Consider the following 15,036-nt stretch of genomic DNA (forward strand, 5'->3'; position numbering starts at 1 on the left):
TTGCCTTCCATGATCTCCTGCGCCATGCAAAGTATGAAGAAGCAGTCTTTCCAAGGAAGAAACCAGTCTAGTGTGCCTAAAGGGCATGTAGCAGTTTATGTTGGAGAATTCCAGTGGAAGAGATTTATCGTTCCAATATCCTATTTGAACCATCCTTGCTTCCAGGACTTGCTTAACCAAGCTGCAGAAGAATTTGGGTTCAATCATCCAATGGGTGCCATTACAATTCCTTGCAAAGAAGATGACTTTATTGATCTCACTTCTAGGTTTCTTGCCTTCTGAAATTTCAGGAACCATAAGAAGGTTCACCAAGCCCCTGCCATTTTTTTACAACATTTTCATCTTTTTTTTTTTATTTTCTCCCCCAAACCATCTCCCTTTTTCCCTCCTAGGACACACATAGGAGGATTGTGAAGTATACATGTGCATTTTCCCACGTAAGTGGATGAATCAATTTTCTTTGTTTCTTTTCAATAATCATAGTTTCTCTTAGTTTTTTCATCCAAAAATTTTCTTTGGAGCTCTGCTGTCCAAATTCCATAGAAGGAATCAATTGAAGTAGTCATCGGCAGTGATAAATTTGTTTATGAAACAATCAATCCACACATGTCAGCAAAAGAAGAGCAACAACTATAAGATCCAGAGAACCTTGTAAAATTTGAGGCTCATATGGGATCAGTAGCCTGTTTACTCTAAGCTCGCATATATGCCAGAAAGCTCAGGTTCAAACTGAGGTATTAACAAGAGTCAAAATATCCTATTGGGTTCATGAAACTAGGGTATGATATGCCTACCATTTTCCTTTCAAAATCAAGCCTGCTTGAATGCTCCAAAGTCACTAACATTTCATCAGAGCAAACAAACATAGTACTTTTACAAGGTAACTAATATCCTATTGGGTTCATGAAACTAGGGTATGATATGCCTACCATTTTCCTTTCAAAATCAAGCCTGCTTGAATGCTCCAAAGTCACTAACATTTCATCAGAGCAAACAAACATAGTACTTTTACAAGGTAACCTCCCATGATTAACTCCTGCAGAAAAAATTCTGACCATAATTTTGTTTTAACTATAAATTATTTAAAATGGTTTTTGCATTTGCAAAATGATATACATTATGCGATGATACCTTCAAAAGATTGACAATGTAAATTGGCAGATGATGTCTTCTCAGTACAAGTGGCATTCATTATTATACATTATGTGATGCAACAATTTTCGTACTCTTGCACTTGCTTTCACATTGCAGCTTGAAGCTTCCATCCTTAAAGCTGCAGGAGTGGACATAATTTATTTATTTCTCTTCAAAATGGACACAGAAGAGTGACCGTTGAATACATAATCTCTTTTTATTTCAGCCGGAAATGGTATAATCTTAGGCCATATTCACTGCATTTACGTTGCTCTTGAAGTATCCTACCACATCTTCAGACAGAAGGTGACCTCAGTTTCTGTTTCAAAATTTTGCAAAAGCTATCCAAGAACAGGGACGCAATATCTTGCTGCAGCATGATAATGAGACTAGGTCATTCATAAAACTGATATGTATCTCATGCTTGGGAAAAACTTGTATAACTCATTCCTTTAAATCTGTTTCCCTATCAGCAGCAATAAAAATGCTTCCTCTTATTCCAAAGACAAATTGCCGGTCCGAATATTACGCTGCTGATGAATGATCCCTTTCCCAATTATCAATTGGGATGAGCTCAACTCTCCTGGTTTTCTACTAAAAGGAGAAGAAAGCTTTGGTTGAAACCATCTTTTTAAGGAAACCCCATTGATTCTAATCTTCCCATATGATTCATTCCCTTGGTAAGGCAACCCTATCCTTCTCAATAGAGATGCAACTTCCTGCCCAAGCCTGTCAACCACAGTGTTTATGATCAGAATCACACAACAGTATTTCTCCTATAACTTGTTTATCACACATAATTGTTTTCTGGAAATACTGCCAGCATTGTTGTTTAAGATGGGGTAAGAGAAATTTCCTTAACTTCTGCAATAAATATAGATTTGATAACATACATTGATCATTATGCCTTTTCCACAATATTGAGGTTTCACAAAATAAATTGGCCTAATATATCCTCATTGGATGTATTTGATATTTCAAACCACAGGCTATATTTATTGGTATAGTTAGCCAATCAGCACAATTATCTACCTCCATTATTAGCTTTGGCGTTTTTTCAGCAAAACTAAGTAACAAAAAAAAAAAAGAAGGATTAATGACCCCTAAATCCTTAATTTTGAGCAGATATTCAACTTTATCCAAATTTTCAATTGTATCAGTTATGTTAGACTTAACAATTTGGTAGCAATAATTTCAAAAGTTAGGACTCATGCCTTTAGTTGTGTTATCTAATGACTTGGCCAGGTTCAAGCTGGAAATTTTAGTTTATATATATTAATGGCTGGCCCAGGTAGATCAAGCTTTGTATAAACACTAATCCAAGCCCTGTACAAACATTAATGAACTTAAGAGGCAAGCCTCAACCGGACCAAGTTAATCCTAACTGCCTGAGAATGAAATACCTTGCCCAAGTCCAGCTTTTTAATAATAGAGGTCAGAAGTTGACACTCTATTAAATGGGATGCACATATGTCCAGGCAGACTGAAACTAATGATATATGACTTCACCTAAATTGGAGAACACATGACAAGGCAGATTGAGTTATTGACATTGACATGATTAGGTAAAGTTGTAACACTGGACCAAATGGTTTATTTTTCAAGTCATCAACTTTAAATTAGTTGATTGGAGCAAGCTTGAAATTGTCCAAGTTTCTAAAATTATTGTAGTTTGAAGGTTAGAGGAACAGAGAAGAGGACAGAGAGGGGTAGTGATTTTTAGATGAATCCCAAAAAATAATTGAAACTATGTTGACCTTGCACAGCCATGTTAACATGTCAATTCTTTGTCAATTATGCCTAGACACTTCACCCATGGAATTGATTCCACCCTTTAATGTAACTGCTGTCAGTTATAAATTCTATAACCACCAATAGAATTGAAAGTTTGCACAAAGTTTAGGATTAAAGGACCATTAGCCCAAAAAGACAATCTAGAGCCTCATCATTATATTATACTAGCAACCTTACCTAAAACACCTATATGAAGAGGGTGATGCAGGCAAGGAAATACTAGATTTAGGAATTATTTTGAAATAATCTTTAATTATAAAAACTAAATCAAAATAATAAATAAGTATAGTCTTTCTTGATGCATCATTTCTTATTTTAGGACTCCTAATCCAAGTACTTGTAAGACCAGATATTATACTATAAAAACACCTATATCATCTAGGAATTTCAGTAAAGCTTCTTATTATTGATATTCACAATTGAGAATTGATAGGATTTGAGAGTTTATTTCCTTTTCCCCTTTGATTGTTACTTGTGTTCCACATTAGAGGGGAGCTAGCAGGGGCATCGGGTAAGTATTATTGCACATGATACTGAAGTAGTACTTCTCACCTTCCTGCTAGGTTGATCATTTTCTCGCTTTCATGAATCTTGACTTTTGTTGTTTCTATAGGCAATAAAATGGTTATGCTGGGCAACTTTGCACCTGAAGAAAATGGAGGCAAGAACAGCTAAAGTTAGTCATTAATGGAATAGATTAACAAGGCACATGCTATCTTAATCCCTCATTTCCCTTCTCTAATAGTGAACTAGCACAGGCACCATTGCTTGACTTAACATGCATTGCATCATTACATTTTCTGTTTAAAAGAATTTACATTCAAAATTGTTTTGATACTTAGTTGCCATAGATGAATAGTGAAGGAGGGCTGTTAGAGATCAATTGACGTCAAGGTCATTGGTATTGCCTTTCAAGGTTTTCTCTTCCCCCATTTCTTCATTCTTCATTTTTTGAGCTTTTCTAAAAAGGAGGGGGAGGGGAGGGAGGGGAAGGGAGTAACCAAATCAATTTGAAAATGAAACAATGCAAACCACTTGGGTATAAAGCAAAGGAAGCTTAATAGAAGATTTTCCAAAGTTTTGCAGAAATGAGACACATGCATTTATCCATTCTATGGTTTATAGAAACTAGGCTTTTGCTCGCGCATTGCGCAAATATAATAATTGTTGGTATATTATTTAATTGAATGAAGCTCTGACTATATAGTGTCTCCCATATTTAATTTATATCTAATTCATTTGAAATACTTTAAGCAATACTTGTCAAAGAAATAGTGAAAATATAAAGAAAATAAATACAAAAAGTAAATATAAATTGATGATAAATATAAAAAAAAGAATAAAATGCCCATAAAATATATATAAATAAATTATTTATAAGACGAAAATTACCTTAGTGATAAATTGTTCTTCATCTTCTTCAGATACCTTATTTATTAAAATATCATTTGGTAAGTTTGAGATAAAATCTTGGTTGGATATTGTATCTCTATTTGCACCAGGAGGTGGATAGTTTGTAAAAGGTTCATATAGTTCACAAATATGACTATTAATTTTCTAGTATTAAATAAATTGTACTATTGTCATAAATTTTTTTATCACAAGGGATTAAATAAATGATTTTATAATGACATGAAAAGATGGTTTTAATTTATATAGTTTATAATTATGGCCCTTAGTTTCCTAGTATTAGTTAAATTGTAATTATTGCCGTAAATTTTTTGATTCTAATAATCAAGTACACAATTTTACAATTACATTGAACAATGAAAAGGTGACTTTTGAGTTTGTGTTAGTTTTTGTCAATTGTTGATAAGAATATAGCTAAAGAAATAGAAATAAGATGAATTAAAAACTACAGACAATATCACTTAATTATTTGATTATATATTTAATTATTTATACATATTAATTTTCAAATTTAAAAATATTTTGCAATTATTATGCATAAATAAAGATGTATATTATCTAGACTGTTATGTTAAGCATTAAGAAACTAAAAAAATCACATTAGTATGTGGTATTAATGAAATAAGTTTCATAATATTACTATTGTTATTATTATTACTAGTATTAGTATTGTGATTAAAATGTACATAATTAATTTTTTATTATTATTATCAATATGTGTATATTAATTGTTATTAATGAATTTTATTTTAATTTAAATGAAAGAATCTGATGTTGCATTTTTATTATTCAGCCACTTGGCAATATTGCATGAACCTATTTCATAGCCCAACTATTTAACGTTTATATAGATTCATTGAATTTAATAACCTTCAGAAGTTAAATTCTTAACCTAAAATTCAATACCTTATTAAAAAATAAGTCCTTACCAGCAGCAAGACGATGCTTGAGACCTTTCAAAACGTTTAAGAGATAGACCTGACAAGATCGCTCAAGAAGTCATCAAAATGGGCATTTGCAGCACAAACTTTAAAAGGTAAAGGAAAGAATGGTTTCAACTCATATTTTGCTTTATGTTCAAGACGGTACGAAAACATATTGTTCACATGCATTCTGTTTTCTCATACTAAATCCTAGATAGGGGCAGAAGCTTGATACTCCAACCTCACCAGAATTTGTTTTTGTTTTTATTTATTGGCCATTCCCAAAAGAGGAAAAACAATAAGCATTAGTAGGCCTTGTTCGACAACAGTGTTTAGTGGTACATTTGGTGTTTAGGTTGAATTAAAATACTAGTTTTAATATTTATTGTTTGGTAACTACTATTTTATAGTAGTAATTGACAGATGCACTAGTGGTTATTGACAAGCTACTATTCCCTTAGTGGTTGCAACTACTAGTTTGTATTTTTTTAACACTTATATCCTTTTATGTTTTATAAATTTAAATATTCATTCATGTCCTTTAATATCATTTTATATTTAAAAGCTAATCCAATATTTATCGCATACTAAACACTCCTACTTTGAATATTATATAAACAACTAACCATTAACCACTAACAACTAACTGTTAGTGAAACAGCTAAAGCTACTAAAACAGCTAACAGCTGGTCAAACCTATAATCTGAAACGCTAAAATTATTTATTTTTTATTATATGTACAATAATTTTTTATAGTATTGTCACCCTAAAAGAAATCTAGCTTAAGTACAATTTCTTGTAGTATTTTTTAAATATATAATATCAGCCTTTCAAAATATATAGATTATAAATATAGTTAACAATATTTTGAATCAAGCTTGTATATAACATTTGGCCTCTCAATTGGAAAAAAATAATAATAAAAGGCTCCCCTGAAGCAGGTGATGCAAAAGAAAAAAAAAGGGGAAACGAAAAGTTGCCAGTGTCAGTGAAAAGATACAAATATTGTTAGAGTAGGTTCTGTTCATTAAAGGCTTAATTGTCAACATATAAAATGTACCACTGAAGAAAGATCATCAAGCAGTTTATACTGTCATAATGTTAGCATATCTGGGCAACAACAGAGATGCACCCCTAGAAGCATAGGGTCAATGAAGAACAGAAGTTTCAACAAGAACTATTGTCATCTAAGTTGATTAAACTACTATGCCAAAATCTTACCTCTGCAATATGAATTTGCAAGGTTTTAGCATCAATAACAATGGGACTTGCTTTCATGGATAAATGTGGAATGATTCCAAGAGAAGCAGCTTCCTGCATATGGTAACAATCTTAGCTGGCATCTAGCAAGCATCCAACCATAGTTTCATAATAAAGCATGAAGTCAGAAAATTGAAGAACAAATTCAGCTGCCTACTGACCTCAAGCAATGAAAAAGCACGAGGATCATATTCTCCAAATCCATCCAACAATGAGCAGAGGTTAGAAAATTTTGATGAGTCAGTAGTTACTCCAACATTTTCAACTAATTTGGCTTTTAGTGAAGCATCACCAGGGACTTTTAGGCATCCCAAAATTTGTGAAACAACGTCCATTGTAGGTTTCTCACCAGCTGCAATTGTTTCACGGTAGACCATTAAGGCTGTTGATGTCCTAAAGAATTAATTTGAGGAGATCAGAGCTTACTCAGGAAATTACATTTTTCACAATAGGATTACCATTCATGAAGAATAACCAACCCATTATTTAAACTTTCAAGGGTAACACAATAGTAGAGAAATTAGAAAAACAACCAATTCTCTTCTGCCACCCCCACCCCTCAGCAAATAAGAAAACAAAAGGCAAAGCTTTTCAAAGGAAAAGGTATATGGCTTACATAGTATTTGTACAAGACAAATGGGGAGGAAAAAAAAACATACAACTCATTTTTTATCTGCGGCCTTCCCGAGTCAAAAGATAAAACATTCTGACCAAGAGCACAAGCCTTCTCATATCTCCGCAAGCACATACCTTCAATGAGGAACAATCAAAGGATTAACTGAATTAATTGCAGATGATTAGTCCAATTTTATGTTACAATGTTCAATCCAGAAGAAAGAAATGTCATGGAAGCTGTTAAACAGAAAACATAAAACATAGCATGTATATCAAATTTCACAAGACTCGGGAACAAGTAAAAGACAAAAATGCTGACGACCTTTGGAAGTCTCCAAAAAAGAAAGAAAGAAAGAAAGAAAGAAACAGCAGTTCCCCTCATACAAAATCCTGGCATTTTGTATGAGGTAAATCTTGACTTCAACAGCTCAAAATTAATTAATAAATATTGAATTTCTTGATCTTATGGATTAAGGTTGTCCAGTGTCTACTCATTGCTAGTCAATAGGACATATGCCCTTGGATCACGGCATCACCTAGACACATAAATATATATAGTTACATACTCACATCAGATGACAGAAGATAGGATCACGACATATTGTTTATCAAAACATTGGAAAATAGATAATCATTGGCTATAATCTGAAACATTTTCTGATTACTGAGCAAGCATTTCAACAAGTCAGAAAAAAAAATCTAGCTTAAAATCTAACAGAAGAATTAAGAATAACGAGCATTATACGAAATTTTAAACAAATACCAAAAAAGTTAAGCTTTCAAACTTTTAGAATGTTCAAATGATGTAGAATCAGCTTCAGTGAGGTAGAATATACCAATTTGAGGTGTGATGGAGACATAGCAGAAAGATGCGGTTAACTTTGAAACTTACCAACAATGCATTTGCGCATAACAAGAGTAGGGGCAACAGAATCTTCTTTGGCTTGTGAAAGAAGCATGAGCCCAACCTCTAGATCATCCTTTCTGGAAAGGAAAACAGAAACATGAAAAGATAAAAATAGCAATAGTCTCAGAAGCTGTGTGTGACACTCTGAGGAAGAAGCATATGCTTAAAAAAGAAGCAATTAGTTTATATGGTAGTCATAGAATTCAGGTCCACATACCTCTCACTGGCCACTGAGAGCATGGAGTATGTAACAGTGTTTGGGCACAAGCCAAAACTCTTCATTTCTGACAGCACTTCAATAGCCTTTGGTAGTTGATCCCCATCACCTGTAAAAACATCCGGTTATTCCATTTCTAGTTTTTTTCTTTAGCTATCCTAGGATTACGCCAAGGCTACACATGTTAATGTGTTATCAGCTTAGAACCATGCTCCCAATTGTTAGTGCCTATACATGATCTCTAGTACAGAACTAAATGCAACAAATGTGAGAAAGAAAAATCTGTACCACTTTGATTAAAAATAAAATAAAACTCTCCCACATAAAGGTTGACCCACTCAGTATTAGTTTTATGTTGCCAAAAAATCCTATTTCTGTATTAATTAATTAATATGTATATATGAGTGTATATATATATACTATATAAATTAAATATGTAAAACTTTTTGTTTATAATAGGCTCAAACATACTTGCTTAAAGCATTGAATGTAGATAAATATTTTTAATTAAACAAACTTGAAAATAAGTTGAGAGCTCCCTTAAAATTAATGGAACCTGACTTGAACACCTAAATATTGGGCACAACTTAGCTCATTTATTTCAGGCAATACTAATAGGCCCATACTTACTTGTGACGAATTCTAGTATATCAAGTTTTAGTTATCAGCCTTTGAGTCAATGTTCTTGTTCGGCATTTTTCTGCATAACTTCATATAGGATCCTTTTTTATGAAGTTTATTTTATTTTGATAAAACTATTATTTTGCTTATCAGTAGGATGTTTTTTTTTTTTTTTTTTTTTTGAAATGGGAATCGGGAATTGAGGGAGTAGAATCTGAGACCTCTCAGATTTACTCAGATGCACTTACTACCAGACAAAGCCTGTGAGTGCAGTACGATGTTTATTTTTCATTAGCCTAAGAGCTGGATAATTAATTAATTATATAAGCTACAAGAGCCACTTGTAACTCAATTTAGCAACTATGATAGAGAACTTTCTTTTTTACTCTCTCCCTTTTGGTTTATTCATTTGTTTTATTGTCGAGTTATATATTTGAAGTGATCTACCAACATGGTAACCAGGTTGTTTTATTGGTGTAACCTCACCGTTAATGGAATCTAACAACATAAGATTATTCAATCTACAAGTTCATAATATTCTATTACTACTTCTGGTTTTTCCTACAATTTCCCAGGAGCAAGTAAATAAGTTCTCCAGGAATCAATTCATTCATAAATACCAGTGTTAGAAACCTTCTACTGCATCCTTTGAAGAAGACATTTGGCAAGAATTGTGAAGCCGCCTAAAATACCAAGAAACAAAAAAACTATTTTGCAAGGGCAGCCAACCAGATATATGATGCAACATTCAGCATAGGCAGGTTTAGCCAATCTCTAGACAGTGCAGCAATGAACTGATTATCACACTACATGAAATGAGCCATCTTCAAACTTAATAAATGAAAAGAACAAGAAATAGCCAATCTCTAATATTTTATTCTCCTTCAATCAATTCTCAAAGCGGAAAAATAGAACATTATCATGATAAATATGAAAGCATAAATTACTAAAAAAGCCAAGCGGAGTTAAAATTCGAAACTAAAATTGTCAGATTATCATGAAACAAATAATAGATATAGACTTACACAATGCAGTGATCAGAGCATTCATGGTTGAGACTGTTGGGTTTAGTTTAATGGACTTCATATCATCATACAGCTCCAGTGCCTTCAGCCAGTTTTTGCCCTGATGCGAAAAGAAGAAAAACAGTTATAACTGCCAAGTAGGCTATTGCCTTCATAGCTATTTTTGGTTCGAAACATATGCAAAGCAAAACACATAATCCCAAACAAGTAGGTGTTTTCTATTTTTCCCATAAGACATATGAGTTGGGAATCCCTCTGTATGAAAACATTTAATGCAAATAAGTTCTGAGAATATTACAAATGTAGGGAGAAAAAGTGAATGAAAAAAATTACAATTTTGATATCAACATGAAATTATAATCATATCCCTTGGTTTCATGAGAACGAAAAAGGACTTAAGATCTAAAAGCTTCAATAATTGGACATAGAAAGCTAAAGGGCCAGAACTAAATACTTTGTAACTTATATAGCTTAAGAATTTAGCTGGGAGATTCTGTATTGCTACTGCAATACTAGAAACTAAGAATTATACTGTTTACATGTACCAAAAGAACTGCTTGTAACCAACGAGTAGACGAGACATACATTACTGCAAGCTCCCATCAATGAACTATATGGTATAATTCCAAGTTCTAATCCTTGAACCCTGGCTTCCTGTAAGATTTGAAATGCAACATCCACTAATCCAGCATGCCCCGCCACATCTATCATCGCACTGAGAAACATCTGCACATAAGCAAATGTGAGAACTACAAGCATTATATTAATGTGAAACCCTCCCTGTGGATCTGCTTAAATAGAGGTGATTAAATACTCATATTTGATGACAATCAGATCATTTTGCTTTTCTAAATTTTGCTCATGGTAATTTCTGTGGAAGTTCTTAATATTGTTTGCCACTAGAGTACACAAGTGCAACCCATTCAGTTCATTTTTTTAGTTCAGTTGATTAATTAACCCTTCAAGAGAATGGTGCAGTCCTATCCAAAGACCATATGAACAATGACAATGACAGTTCCCATTCTAACAAACAAGAAGAGTGTTCTATTACAAGGGCTAACCACTGTACCAGAGACCACAGCTTCTCTCTATAAATCATAATCCAACTAATATAACTAATTTTGTCCTCACTCCATCAGCATTAGCAGTTGATACCTCATCAGGGGCCACGCCTTTCCTTTTCATGTCTTCATACACTCTGCTTGCAAACTCCCAATCACCAGTCTGGCTGCAAGAATTGACAGCAATTGTATAAACCTCAGGAGTGCCCTTGATGTTAAATTCGTGCATCATGTTATATACTTCTTTTGCCCGACCAACCTAAAAGCGAGGCTTTGTTATGTCACACACTTAAACATAGCAATCAAGAAATCATAAGCCACAAGTATAGTATTTACACACCTGACCAGCCTTTGCACATGCATTTATCAATGCACCAACAGTAACATGATCGGGGTCAATAGGTTGTGCCTCGGCCCTCATTTCTGCTAACACATCAAAGGCACGATCCACAGCTCCCGATTGACCACATGCAGTGATAAGTGCATTAAAGACAACTCGGTCTGGCTTCACGTTCTACTGCACACAACATCTTATCAATGCGACAATTAATTTGACATTAGGAAGTAGAAGTAAACAGGACTATGCAACCAGACCTTGCCCAAAAATTGTCTGAAGACAAGCATGAGTGCTTGATATGATTAAGCGAGTTTCACATAAAAATACTCACTCATATACAAAAGTATATAATTCCAAACAATACCTTGGATCTCATTATCCCATAAGCACCAAATGCCTTAGCCATTTGTCTTGCTCTGCCACAGCCATCAATTAGCGTGCCATATGTATGAACATTTGGTTCAACTCCAGCATTAACCATCTCATGAAACACCTAGTGCAACCATAATGAGCATTACTACTCAAAATCTGCTTTTCCCTTTTTCAGAAAGCAACATAATTGCTTTTGTGGAGTTTGAACAAGGGCACTTTGATTTAGCAACCACCCCATTATTTAATACCAACAGCTGGCTATAATCAAAGATAGTAAATGCTCTGAATAACTTGCCCAAAGGTAAGAGAAATTCATCAAGTATGTCAAACTCCAACTTAGCTTTCATTTGGATTTAATGGTGGCATGAAGTCCGGAATTTGAATCACTAATTAATGAAGCATGAAGATCAATACAACAATAGGCAGAACATAAATTACTAAGAAAATGTTACATGCAAAATAGAACTGTAGAAGAAATATATTTTGAAATCTTGAAATTTTTTATTCCAAATCTAAACCAAGAATAACCAAGAAGTTACCATACTTCAAACATTGAATCAACTTTTCCACTTTTAGCACAGGTTGATATTAAAGTAGTGTAAAGTCTACAATCAGCTTTCAATCCAGCTCCCCGAGCAAGTTGTAGAACTTTGAAAGCTCCTAAAAGAATAATACAGATATCAGTAACTAGAAGCATAATCACAATACATTATGACAGACTTGGACAAGGTGCCGAAGGATTCACTAGTCAACTTACCCTCTGAGTCTTGTGAGCTTGCACACACAGACATGAGCATGTTAAAGGTACTCAAGGTTGGGTTTGGAACCAACTTGCAGAAGAGAAAAGCTTCCTTAACAGCCTTTTGAATTTTGCAGGTCTTGAAAAACTTAGCATGATAAATCTGAAAGCAAATAAACAAATACAGTACTAACTCTGCCCATGAATTCACTGACAAGAGCAAAATACATGGAACAAGAGCTAAAGACGTAACCTCACCTTGCTCATATCCAATAAACCCCTTCTTTCCATATCCTCCAGCAAATCCAAACACTCTGCTAACCTAACAAATATTCAAGAATAAAACATTTTTTTAAAAGAGGAATCAGTTAATTTATGTGGCATCAAGAACAAAACACATAAAGCCCAATATTTTATTTGGGAGATTGGTGATCTATATTTAAACAACTATTTGATTTGATGCTACTATCTCTCTAGTGGAAATTGTCAAGCAGACAGGTCAACAATCTTAATAGGGCAACTCAATGATAACAGTCACCTTCCATCTCTTAACAAACGATTGTAAGTCTGGAATTTCTTTGGAGGATCGTCTTTGTCGGTAGCGTGTATGCCATTTGGGTAGGGAATATCTGGTAGTTTTATATGGTCATCTTGAATCAGGTGTCCTTTTTCTTTGTCTCTTGGAAATCCTCTCCTTCCCATGTTTTCATTTTTGCGAGAACCTCTTTCATATGGTGCTACACGTATTTTTCTTTCAACAGACTCTGAAGAAGGAAAAAAAATCTCAAGTCAAATTGTAGGTAGTCCCATTTTAGGATATCTAATCAAAATAGAGTAGAGCATTACACCATTAAACATAATTGAGATATATGATCTTTTGTGGCATGACCTGCAATTTGAGGGGAGTGCTGCGCTGACAATTCTGCCTCTTTTACTATAGCATTCACCTTCAACGAAGAAAAGCTATTGCCAGGGGAAGACAAGGCATGAGAAGACACAGTGCTTGAACCATTCATGTTTAATGATGAATTCACCACTGATTTGTTTTCCTCATAAAATGTGTAAAGATCCTCTCTAGATGATTCTTCAGAGATACCATAATAGCTAGCAAGGTCAACCATTTTGCCAGCTTCAAAATTTACAGAAGACGAAGTAGAATTAGATTGCTTCGTCATTACTTCTGGAAACGCAGAACTAACGTCAAGCTCATTACTGCTTTTTTCTAATGTCAACTTGGACATTCCCTCGGCCAACTCAAGTGGTTTGATACGTCCAGATTCAGGAATTGATGAGAGTTGAGGCTCAGGCTCTTTTGGAACCACATGATTAGAATCATTAGAAACTGAAAAATCAGCATTGGAAGATTCTGTTGTTTCAACTAGAAGAGAACCATAACTTGTTACATTGTCCTCGAGAACTTGTACGAGGGTCTCTTTCCCTTTAATGGCATAGCTGTTTTCTCTGTTACTCTCTGCCAATTTCGTACTTTCTGCTGCAAGGGTCCCCCTGTGAGAATCTCCAACGTCCAAAGAGGGACTTCCAACAATGTTCACAATATTTCTGCGTAACTGAGATACCCCAGCACTAGGCGAACCCAAATCCTACATCATTCACAAAACATTAAAACAAATTGGAAAAAAAAAATCATAAAACGAACTTAATTAAACCAATTCAACTAATGGACAGCCATATTCTTCAGTTTACCTCTTTAGAACTCCTCTTGTTGGTGTTACGATTGGTTAACTGCTGATTCAGGTAAGCGAAAGAGAGAGCAGAGATAGTAGAAACAGCAACCACAACAAGAACAGAATCGGAACCAAAAGAAGCGTTGATTAAGAATCTTTGAGACTGGTTTCTGCGAATTCTAAGCTTCCTGCATTTGCTTCCGCGAATTGGTCCACCAGGAGGCCGGAGATTGTGAGAGCAACCCAGGAATTCTTTACGAATAGACGATTTAGCACAAGAGAGAGCTGAGATTTGAGCTCCGGAGATTAGGTTTAAGGAATGGGATTTAGCAGAGAAGCACAGCTCCATATTAAAAACTCAAGAGAAACAGAGAGAAGTGAGGTGGTGGAGGAGGGAGGATAGATAGGAGAAAGAGAGAAAATGAAGTCATCGTCTCCTCTGGTTCAACAGACAATTGGATATAGTTGCTGACGTGGCGGAAAACTGAATTCTCTCTATTGGGAATTGCAAATCTAATCTCAGCCGTTAGTTTTTGTGTCTGTATGGATGATGAATCCATTTACCGGTTCACTGATCCAATAATCAGTGGGCTGGTCTCGGCCCGATTCATGAATTTTAAAACCATCGTCAACCGTGGCTGGCTCTGGAGCCGTGCGACCAAACCAAAGCTCTAAAGCTTACTGATTTCTTACTTTGTCTTCCACTTCTTTTACGTACTCCACAATTTTTTTTCCCTCTTTTTGTAAGCAGGTATTATGAAATCTGTGGTTTCCATTCATTTTTGGAGAAATTATTAAAAAACACTTTGTAATTTTATATTATTTTTATTTTAGAGTTTATGATTCACCTTTAATATTATAAAAAAAATTACTAATTTATAAAATAATACATTTCGAATAACAACATGTATTTTATACTAATATAGCATTAAAATA

General features: G+C 34.3%; 1 protein-coding gene across 4 annotated transcripts; it reads right to left on the bottom strand.

Moving 5' to 3' along the window:
- Positions 1-895: 895 nt before the first annotated feature.
- LOC122725117 (pentatricopeptide repeat-containing protein MRL1, chloroplastic-like) lies at positions 896-14,546 on the bottom strand. 4 transcript variants are annotated; one of them, XR_006352527.1, is made up of 20 exons: positions 14,120-14,546; positions 13,305-14,016; positions 12,954-13,179; positions 12,674-12,737; positions 12,434-12,578; positions 12,221-12,336; positions 11,669-11,797; positions 11,308-11,481; positions 11,062-11,226; positions 10,492-10,632; positions 9,907-10,006; positions 8,261-8,369; positions 8,029-8,120; positions 7,181-7,271; positions 6,683-6,914; positions 6,483-6,575; positions 5,268-5,316; positions 3,481-3,574; positions 1,132-1,863; positions 896-1,036 (listed from the first exon to the last, which is right to left on the bottom strand). XR_006352527.1 is itself a non-coding variant. In XM_043961754.1 (19 exons), the coding sequence occupies exons 1-19, from the start codon at positions 14,447-14,449 to the stop codon at positions 1,629-1,631; spliced, it is 3,297 nt and encodes a 1,098-aa protein (XP_043817689.1). In that variant the 5' UTR covers positions 14,450-14,546; the 3' UTR covers positions 1,052-1,628. The 4 variants fall into 4 exon arrangements, 1 of the variants encoding a protein (XP_043817689.1); XR_006352528.1 differs by having other exon boundaries at positions 896-1,050; XM_043961754.1 differs by lacking the exon at positions 896-1,036 and having other exon boundaries at positions 1,052-1,863.
- Positions 14,547-15,036: the final 490 nt, after the last annotated feature.

The sequence above is a fragment of the Manihot esculenta genome, chromosome 11 (genome assembly GCF_001659605.2).
Source record: "Manihot esculenta cultivar AM560-2 chromosome 11, M.esculenta_v8, whole genome shotgun sequence".
Classification (NCBI taxonomy): Eukaryota; Viridiplantae; Streptophyta; class Magnoliopsida; order Malpighiales; family Euphorbiaceae; genus Manihot; species Manihot esculenta.

Coding starts and splice junctions, on each gene's coding strand:
- LOC122725117 (XM_043961754.1), bottom strand. CDS start 14,449: ATGGAGCTGTGCTTCTCTGCTAAATCCCATTCCTTAAACCTAATCTCC. Junction 11,798..12,220: donor AAGTTGATTCAATGTTTGAA/GTATGGTAACTT, acceptor TGGTTGCACTAG/GTGTTTCATGAGATGGTTAA. Junction 8,370..9,906: donor TGCTCTGATCACTGCATTGT/GTAAGTCTATAT, acceptor ATGTTTTTACAG/GTGATGGGGATCAACTACCA.